Source organism: Pyrus communis, chromosome 17 (assembly GCF_041283825.1).
Source record: "Pyrus communis isolate YQ-2024b chromosome 17, ASM4128382v1, whole genome shotgun sequence".
In the NCBI taxonomy this organism is placed as follows: domain Eukaryota; kingdom Viridiplantae; phylum Streptophyta; class Magnoliopsida; order Rosales; family Rosaceae; genus Pyrus; species Pyrus communis.
In genome coordinates this window covers 6,664,946-6,675,490 of record NC_142581.1, presented here as the reverse complement: position 1 = coordinate 6,675,490, position 10,545 = coordinate 6,664,946, and the positions used below count along the sequence as shown (strand labels likewise).

Here is a 10,545-nt window from a genome sequence, read left to right as displayed (position 1 = left end):
TAATTTCCTTTTACCGTAATGCTTAATTTTATGGTTTTTTAGCTGTGCACCCCAAAAACGTTGAGGCCTCTGGGTTTCTTTTTAAGCATTACATGTGCGTCATGTTAAATTATTTCCCACCTAGACTCTTACCATTTCTATTTTATCCTGTGTTTCTTTATGTAATATTTTATCAAAATCATCCATACTTTCCTGTTAAAAGAAATAGCATTGTGAGTTGTGAAAGTTGGTACTACACATGACATATTACAAAGTGTTGTGTCTTGAGTTACGTACATATGCAAAAGAATGAAATATTGCGACAGGAGTATGGAATTCGTTGTGGAAGTTTTAAGCTGGGTTGGAGACTTGAGCTCAGGAAGTCAGGGCTGCGATGAACTCGCACTTGAACCACAATACGAATACTATCAAGAACCAGAACCCTACCAAGAACAAGAGCACGAGCACGAGCACGAACAAGAACCAGAGCAAGAAGAGAATGATGAGCAGCCTGCTGGAGAAGATCAGAAAGAGGAAGGGAGGAGCAGCAGCAACGACAAGAAGCATATGAAAAACGCAGCTGCATTGGGATTTGGGAAAGCCAAGGTGGGTGCTGAGAAGGCCAAGGAAAAGGTCAAGGGAAAAATCAATTGGATTAAAGATAAGTGTCACCACAAAGACAAGGTTTCCAAGTGACCAAATGTCACTAGCTAAATGTTGATGAAGTGAAAATAATGAGTTCTCCATGTTGCAAAACATGATTAGAAGGAATAAATTCGTTTTCTGTGAAGTTTGATTTATGCTTAGTTGATATAGTTTTATCTCAACGTGAAATTTTTTATTTGCCCTTTCCTAGCCGTCATGGGAAAAAAGGCAGTAATAAGAAATGAGATTCTAATTATATTCCCATTGTTTAATATTCTGATTGGTTCTTGTCTATTTTTGTTTTTCAATTGAACCCCGAATTATTCTGATTAGTATTTGTAAACACGAAATTTCAATGCCTACAATATTCTTTCAATTTCATTTTCATTATAATCCCATTGTTTAATACTCAGAAATATTCTTTCAATTTCATTTTCATTATAATCCCATTGTTTAATACTCAGAAGAAATCAACTCTCAAATTTACGATAATCATTAATAAAGTTTCAAATTTGGTTAGTAGAAACACCGACACAACAATGTGTATCTTAACAAATAGTGCAACTTTGCTCACCCCTCCTAAAGTGAGGGTGATGCTCTCTCCCCCATTGATTGTCGTTAGATCGGTCAGATTTAATTAATTTAAAAGCTAAATTTTGAAATTTAATCTAACCTAACGGCAATCAATGGGGGAGCGTAGATAGGTGCATTATTTATCACATTTTCATGTTAATTATCCTTAAGTTTTGTTAAGGTATTGGTCTTAAAAGAGCCTTATTACTTTCCTTTTCTCTGTTTCAGCCAATCTACGCATGCAGAACGTTTTTGGTCATAATTCTACTTTTCGGAGGAGTTTTGATGCAAGGTCAATTGGAGAAGGAAGCTAAGAGGCGGAAGATCATTGTATCCAAATTTCATGAAGCCAAACGTTCCAGTTTTCAAAGTTAATCCGGCAGAAGTAGTTTTCCCGTCAGAACCGTGCAGCTGTGTGGGAATGAAGATTTGAAGGCTTTCCCGATTTTTCCTAGTGGCGTGCGATATATTCTTGGAAAGATAAGAGATAAATGTATGTTTCCCATATTTTTTCAGAATTTTCCAAAAGAGAAATCGATCTCAAATTTGGCATGCAAGTCAGATGTTGTGTTTCCCAAGTCAAGAAGGATTCTTTCCTCTCATTGATTATTTAGGAAGTTGGTCTCTTTTAGGAGAGTTTTTTTTTATCAGACTTTCTAGGATTTTATTAGAATAAATAGAGTGCTCTAGGCTATCTTAAGGGGGAAACGGAATAGAGAAAAGTCGTCCAAAGGGAAGGAAGCTTAGCATATCTTACCATTCTTTTCCGGGTTTTATCTTTTTCCATGACTTCTTTTGTGATTTTTATTATGATTATGTGTAACTAAATTACTTTTCTAAGGTTTATGATGAAGCCATGACATGATTATTCCCGAAGTATCTTGTTGATTACTATCTAATTATATGCCATGTTTAGTTCTTAATCTTTGTGCTTAATCTATTCTAGTTTCGAATGTTCTTGTGACTAGCCATCATTGTGAACTTGTTTCTAGATAACTAGATAAATCTAAGAGGATGACCAATCAATTAGGTTTATTGGATTTAAGATTAAGAAGAGTAGACAAACAAGTGAGGATGACCAATATCAAACTGGTCCTACTTGGTTGACATAATTCATCAGTGCTTAATGGGTTTTTATGTGTTCAACTATATGCCTAACCAATAGGATATAGTTGTCACGTAGAGACACACGAGTTGATGCCTGATCACGGATTAATTCATATCTTAGAAAGAATAACCTTAAATATTGGCATGATAATTGGATAGTAATCGGCTTGAAGAAAAGTGAATAGGATTGTTATTGGTGGATTCATGACCTTAGGCTTTCATCACATTAATTTCTTTTAAACTTTCATTCATTGCGTGTTTTTGTTATTCATATTCCTGGTTTAATTTTAAGTTGAAGTTTTAATTATTTTTCATAATCAATTAATCAATCATTTGTTCCCTAGTTAAGTTAATTTTCACGTAATCAACTGGTTGAATTGTTATTAAAAGCAATCCATGTGGGATCCACCTCGTATTTGCATATATTTCTGCAATTAATTCGTGCGCTTGCGAGTTTAATTTGGTTTAAATTAATCTATCATTTAGGTTAGCTTAAATACACATCAAACGTCGCCCGCACTTTAGGGGTTGAGCAAATGCACTACTTAAAAAAAATATATAATGGGGGCATATATATACTTTAGAGAACCTTCCATCACCACCAATTTGAATAAAGTACGGTGTCAAAAATTTATCTCAATGGGAGCAATATAAACCTTGATGTTATCTTCTATCTAACGCTAGCAGTGTTCTCATTTACAGTGAGTGTGTAACAATGTTGTTTCTATGTACAAACCTAACAATGTTCTTATTTGCAGTGTATTTATACTTCGTATATTGATGGTTAAAACCCATTCAAATTTCATTCTCATTCGATTCGGTCCTTCTTAAATTAGTTTACAAATTAATATGAAAAAGAGGGGGCAGAGGGAACATAGTGATGAGCTTTCTGAGTGAGTAAGAACCCTTGGTCCTAATGATGTAATGGTTTATGTGAAATTGGAGTCCAACTCAGAAGTCGGAAAATTCAAGTCAAATGGAGATGAGCTCAATAAGAGTCTCATGAGTTTGGTTTCTATAGGAAATATGAAACCCCCAATTGTTATAGGAATCAAACTCGATCAACCTGATTACCATAGCCAACATGAACCACTCTGGGAGGTTTAAGACTAAGCTTTGACGCAAGTAGGATATCTTTATTCTACAAATTTAGTTTCAATTTTTTGGTTGAAGACTTGAATTAGATTACAAAGTTGCAAAGAAAAGGCTTAAGCAGAAATTTTGGGATCTACATACGCACACATAAATAATCCATCGACTCGACTGAAAGATAATTTACATCACTTGTAACTTCTTTTATTTTTCTGTCTTCAGAATGTCCCGAATGTGTTCTCGCCGCTGTACGTCATGTAAAGAAAGCCATCTTCATCCTTATTTTCCTCATAAATAGCAGACATCGTAGCGGCTGCAACAAATCAATTGTATCTATAAAACTGAGCATCTATAAAACTGAATATAAAATAGTAACCTATCATATCAGAATTTCTTGTTTTGTAGTAATCAAGTATATTGAAGAGAACACAGCCATAATAGAGCCATTATATCTCACCTGTGGGTGGCAAAATATTCTTAACAAAGATGAAAATAGCCTTCTCAGCACTGAGCTTGATCCTCTTCCGGACAACGTACACGAACTGGCCAATAGTCAGATCAGCAGGCACCAGGTATCTACATTCAGGAAAACCAGGCACAAATAATTTGTTACTAAATTTTGGCAAAAGATAATAAAAAAATATTTGGAGTAAGAGGACAACAATAGGTGTAACAAAACAATCACGTATGTTGACTAATTAGAGCGTAAACACGTGAAGACAACAAACAAAATTTGCACAATTGATATGATATCCAGAATCCAGAGATGTCACAGATAGAAGCAAAGAGGAAAGCGGTTCTCAAAATGTCTATGAGACGAGCAAGTATTAGGAAACAACTTACTTTTTCTTGTCAATTTCAGGTACATCACTCTTCTCAGCCCTTTCCACAACCACCTGCAGCAAGAAATGAATTACAGAACAAAAGTAGAAGAGAAACATGCCCACAACTGCAATGGAAAGAAATAACAATCATACTGGTATTCTGTCAGGATACTTCTCTCTTATGCGAGCAGCTTCGGCTTGTCTCTTTTCTGGCACGTACAAAAACACACACTTTAAACTTCAATACAAATTGTTGAAAAAAAAAACAAAAAAACAATTTACATGGGTACTCTGCCACCATGGCCAATAACCCTAGAGAGGAACTTCAGCACAGATTTGCATATATATTGAAAAGGAAGTTCAATTAGCATCCAAGATCTGGAACTTGACAGACATAAGCCATCTAGTCGATTGTTCTTCCATAGGTACGCTATATAATTTACATATACCTTTAAATACGAATCAACAATTTCTATATGAACTATTACCGAAGATTCATCGTAAGTTAGGGCTGCTCAACTCAAATCTTTTTGTTTTTCGACAACTTCTCAGGAACGAAATCATTACCAAGATTTAGTGACAATGGTTTTCTATAATAGAATTTGTGACAGTGTGCCACATGGTGTTTGTCAACAGTTTCTCAGACACCAATCATATAACAAAAGTAACAGGATGAAGAACAAAAATTACAATTAAAACCCACAAGGGAAAATATATAATTCTTGGGTTTTGGGCCTTCTGTTGCGGTTTCAAGGTTCGTAAGACCAGTCTAAATTCAGCACCGTAAAAGCACCTAACTTATATTTATCTTTTCTTGATATTATAGAATATTTGAGGATATGGGAAAATTAAAACTTTCAGAGGATTTATGCAGAATATTACAAAGAAGAGAGCAATCAACCAACCCATAAATAATGTAAGAATATAGCCAGGGTTCCTGACGATCAAGAACTATTCTACAACTCCCACACCAAAAAAGAAAAAACAACAATTCTGAACCTAATAAAAAACACACGAGAAAAATCAAAAAGTCAAACGTAATAGTTTTAAAAAATTTCTTGTAAATTAAAATACGTACCGAGAGGGTGCTCCATCTTGAACGCGTTTTTGGCCATGGAAACTCCTCTGAAAACCCTCAATTATAGAGAACAAAATAAAAGGAGAAAGTAGGGTTTTAAATAAGTGGTGCGCGTTTAATTAAATAAAAATTGGAGAGAGATAAATATTTTATATAATTAAAAAAAGGAAGAAAATCACCAAATACCCTCCCACGTAAGCTTGTGTAACAAGTTAACAGGTACTTTGACACATGCCAGAACTGTATTTTATAAAATAAGTTTGGACTCAGTAAAAATGACAGAACCCAAAGGATGATTTTGAACTAGAATTTGCATTACCAAAAACACTGTGAGACCAAACTTAGATTTGACAAGTAATTTATCCACCTGTAATCTCCAAGCAAGTTGCAATCTAAAAAACAACCCACATAATTCAGTTGCAAGTATCTCTCCGGTTCCCAAATTAGAACAGAATCCAGTTAATTACCTATTTTCCATCAGAATCTCATGGAATACCCCCTGCTTCAATAGCATTAGTATTACCCTTCATACAACCATGCATCAACATTCAACTTTATCCAACCTGTAGGACAAACTTCCCTTAATTTATAAATAATTTCAATTAATATTAATAAATATTTTACCTTTATTATATTAACTTGTATCATAATTAAATGGTTGAGAAAGAACCTTATTTTATCAAATAGGTAATGTTACAGCAATTTACCCCCTCATTCAAGTATTTTTCTCACCTAATTTCATTAAAAAATAGAGAATTAGGCGATATTAAAGTTTAGAAAACTACGATGTAGGACATGGAATGTCGGCTCTTACACAATGTGAAAAGTTCTAAACGCTCTAAGAGCCAATATTGCTCCTCACTTATTGACAATTGAGAATCACCAAGTTCAATTGTCTCTCACCACTTAGTACTTCGGTTTAGTGGTATTCCTCTTCACTTGTAAGTGAGAGGTCTTATGTTCAATTCTGACCAAAAGCGAATTTGAACCACATTATTGCTAACCCATTGTGAGGCTTAGCTCACTCTCCCACCTCCTTAGTGTTGATAATATCCTATGTTCAGAAGAAGAAGAAAAAGTTCAATTTTCCCCAAGCGATTTGTAATTCAATTGATTAAGGGCACACTCAGGAATATCGTTTGTTTTTAAGGTACATAATATTCTAATTAAAAATACAAGAAAAAAAACTTAGAACAATACATGTTAAATCACCTACACATATTACAAGCGACTTGTAATTCAATTGATTAAGAGCTTTCACTCCTTACACACATGCTCTAAACTGTTCTTATGTTGTAATTTGAGATAAGCAGGCTCATTCTTGGCCGAGAGAAATTTTTTATAGGATGAACTTTGTACCCTTCCACATAGATAGATAGATAGAGAGAGAGAGAGAGAGAGAGAGAGAGAGAGAGACCCGAGACCATTAGGCATTAGGCCCACTCAAGTGGCCAAAACTTTAGTCCGTAGTAATGAAGGGAAGGGATCATCTTCAGATCTCTTCCACCAAATTTACCCAATCAAACAATCCGGATTCTTAAAATTTGATCCAACGGCTAAAAACAGAAGGTTCCCTTAAAAGTTATAATAACTTTAATCATTGGATCAAATTTCAAGGGTCCGAATTAGATGATTAGGTGGATTTGATGGAAGGGATCCAGAGATGATCCCTTTCCGTAATGAAAATGTTCTTGAGCTCCAACTTCTCCATCGTCGTAGATGATGAAAATGTATGTTAAGACAGGAAGATTACACATCGAGATAGGATCATTTTCGTACGTTTACATTTGTCAAAAACGTCATCCACACTCCAAATGACCCCCTTACAGGAAACATATAAGGATGTAAAAATAACTAAACATAAATTCTACCAAAGGTCAAGACTTACTGAGATCTTTCGGAGTCTTATTCTTGACTTAATCTCGACCCTTCCTCTTACCATAAAAGGCCCCAGCTATTGAATGATGTTGAACGACATCAAGACGTTGTCGCTTAATCTCTCAGTATCTCAATCTTAAAATGACCGCACATGACATGTTTCACATTTTTTAATGCATCTCGTCGCATCTTACCAAAATTCATATATTTTGTAGAGTACTCCACAATGTCGTCCATATCATGACATAACTCTTGTGGATGCAAATTTCTTCCTCCTTATTTTTAAACAAAATTGCAACTATAAAACAAATAACACCTTAGGTCAATGTCAAGAGCCTCACACGCCCACGATGAATTGGGGGGGGGGGGGGCAGGGTGCTTTGGCCGAAGAACTTTTGATGCCAAAGTTAGAATTTTGAGGGAAAAGTATTTGGAGAATTTAGCAAGAGAATTGGAATTGAGTTTTGGAGAAAATGAGGTGGTTTATATAGGGGTGTGGCCGGCCCCTTGGGAGGAGGAGGACCGGCCACTTGGATGGTTTTTTGGGTGAGATTCATGATTTGTTAGCTAATTAATAAATTAATTTGGTAATAAATATAGGGAAGTGTTATTGGCACTCCAAAAATTTCATTCTACACTCCTCACAAGTGTATTTTTCTTTCCAAATATAGAAAGTTTGGAGTGTAGAATGAGATTTTTTGAGTGCCAATAACAATTCCCTAAATCAATTAATTAGCTAATTAATATAATTAGAAATGAATGATTTGGGGTTACCTTGTGGAGAAGATTTGATGAGGATGGATGAAATAGGTTTTGAATAAATACCTATTGTGGGCACTTTTGACTTGATTGAGGGATGACTGTCTACTGCTCGCGCGTAGGAGTTCTAGTGCTCCTCAAGGGTAATTTTGTCCTTCTACCCTAAAATCCACGTGTCACCTCTATATTCTTCTTGATTATTTTTGACTCCATAACCCAGTCACAAGAAACATGCAAAATATATAAAACATGTGTCATATTTTTTTTTCTCTTTCATGTGATGTGAGAGATAAAAAAACAGGAATATACAACCAATTATATAGAAAAAACCCAATCAAGCATAGTAAGTGCAACAATGTAAATCATCCTCATCAATGTTTTGGTGTTAATGTCTCATTAGCCAATATTAATTAATTTTTTTTAATAAAATCAAAAAATTAGTTGTGTGGTAGTATGACACATATATTATGTGTGTCAATTGTTATATTACATGACTGTATTTCGGTACTATACAATAACTTTTCATGCAACTCGTGTCATCAATCTTTTGGCAAGTCCTTTCCTTACAAAGTTGCCCATAAAACTTTTGAAAATTGCGGACCAACTTTTTTCCATCGCTGACCTCTCACCTACACGATATGGCAATGGAGTATGATGCTAACCGAGTACCTTATCATGTGTGAAAATTCAGTACTGGGTCTCAATTTCCAAACGCCAAAGCCGAACAGTAATTCACCAAAATGATGGCACGAATTGACAATTAGAATAATTAGGGTTTCAAATTTCAACTTTCAGTGCTGCAACCTAAACATAAAACGCATGGCATGGCATGTCACCTGTATATAGCTACTCTACTACCTAACGCCTACAAAGTTAATCAATGCCCCCATATTGCAGAGACCTTTAAAAACACTGTTGAAGAAAAATATGCAGTGATGGCGGTGAAAGGGGTTTTGAATCGAACCAAAAAAACCTACGAGACGGAAGCCAAACCAAACCAAAACGTCCCGAAACAAAACAAAGGTTCTCTATGTTTGATACCAAATAACATAAATGCGGATTGAACAGAACGAACATCTCTTCTTCCCCTACCCCATCATCCATAAATGCTCAAATTAAAAGCCCCAGATTTGTGTCCGTGAACCTATTTTTATTTTTTAAAGATTCTTGTACCTTGTTCAAAATTAATATTCCCAACTTCCTTTGTTGCAAGGTGGTTGTAAATTTTAATGCAACTTCTTCAATGCTACCACCACTAGTAACTGGTAGCCACCTCCCTTTGTTGGGCAATAGCTTCTGAAAGAGACATACATTCATCTCTCTCTCTCTCTCTTTTTCTCTCTGCTCTTCCTGCATTATTAATATGTTTAAGTTGTTCTCTCCACCCATTGCCTCATTTCCAAATTACCTCCTTTCTTCTCCTTTCACATATTCTGTCAGTTCTTGTTCCAAGCTCATATCAATTTATAAGCAGTAATTTCTACAACCTAATTTTTGTGTTTTGTCTACTTTTCAACCCATATTAAACTCTTTATTTTGTTGGTTTTGTAACACATAATGTAAGTTCATATACTTCTAATCTTTTTCTTCGGGAAGTGATTTTTGCACTCGTGTTTCTTGTTCTATACTCAGCCCTTTTTATCTGGGACTGAAACAAGGTGAAGAGTGCGGAAGGAGAAAATGGAAGTGCGAAAATCATTAACTTTTTGTTTTCACTCCAAGTTTTGTTTTGTGTAAAGATGAAAATGATGTGTTTGTTTTGTAGCCTATTCTATGAAAAGATGCATGGAATGGAAGCCAAAGAAAGAGATGGATTGGGATCAGTTTGAACGGGATATTGGTCCGGTTCAATAAGAAAACAGTGCTCTCAAAGTGCTTGAGCTCGGCTTTTTGATTGAGCCGTGCCAATATCACGTGCCACTGTTCCTCTTATCATATATCCCATCCTTTGCTCTATTCCAATTCAAAGGTATACACTTTCTTATTTCTATTTTTTGTTTTGATTATTCATCTTGACATAAATTAGGGTTTTTGAATTTTGTTTAGTGAAAGTTTCTCTAAGTTCTTAGCTTGTTATAATTCAATATCTACTTTCTCTAGACATTCCCCAATGCAGGGGAAATGTTGAGATAGTTGTGAGATGTGAGTGGTCGGTCGAGTTGTATTACATTGATTAATCGACTACTCACATTTTACAAGATTTGCTCCACATTTGAGGAAGGGAGTTGTTAATAGCATTCCAAAATGCAATACACTATTTTGTATGTTCTTACAAAATTACAGTACATAATGATGTTTTTAGAATGTCAACAACAATTCTTTTACTGATTTACTAGCCTAAAGTAACTCTCGGTATTCGGAATGCTGGGATTAGAACAAATGCTTGACCATTTTATCGTATGTCGGCAAATTTTGTTGAGTTTCTCACAAGCCTTTAACCAAAAGAAGTCAATTGTATTTTGGATGAGTTGCCATTTTCTTCATAACTTAATGTGGATGAGAAAGTTACTTCGAAACCGACGTCTTGGATTGGCTTTGTATGTTCATAGTTAGGCTAATTGAAATCTTGTGTGCCACTTTTAGATGCTACATTTTGCCAGTTTGTTTACA

General features: G+C 35.1%; 1 protein-coding gene across 2 annotated transcripts; it reads right to left on the bottom strand.

The window, feature by feature from the left end:
* Positions 1 to 3,419: 3,419 nt before the first annotated feature.
* LOC137708979 (autophagy-related protein 8C-like) lies at positions 3,420 to 5,403 on the bottom strand. 2 transcript variants are annotated; one of them, XM_068448129.2, is made up of 5 exons: positions 5,299 to 5,403; positions 4,374 to 4,429; positions 4,240 to 4,292; positions 3,854 to 3,972; positions 3,420 to 3,709 (listed from the first exon to the last, which is right to left on the bottom strand). In XM_068448129.2, the coding sequence occupies exons 1-5, from the start codon at positions 5,333 to 5,335 to the stop codon at positions 3,615 to 3,617; spliced, it is 360 nt and encodes a 119-aa protein (XP_068304230.1). In that variant the 5' UTR covers positions 5,336 to 5,403; the 3' UTR covers positions 3,420 to 3,614. The 2 variants fall into 2 exon arrangements, with proteins under 2 accessions (XP_068304230.1, XP_088545606.1); XM_088689480.1 differs by lacking the exon at positions 5,299 to 5,403 and adding an exon at positions 5,126 to 5,202.
* Positions 5,404 to 10,545: the final 5,142 nt, after the last annotated feature.

Bases quoted from the DNA above. Each gene is read 5' to 3' on its own strand.
- LOC137708979 (XM_068448129.2), bottom strand. From the start codon at position 5,335: ATGGCCAAAAACGCGTTCAAGATGGAGCACCCTCTCG. The intron at 3,973-4,239 runs GTAAGTTGTTTC...TCCTGAATGTAG, and splicing joins CCTGAAATTGACAAGAAAAA to ATACCTGGTGCCTGCTGATC. The intron at 3,710-3,853 runs GTGAGATATAAT...GATTTGTTGCAG, and splicing joins GAATATTTTGCCACCCACAG to CCGCTACGATGTCTGCTATT.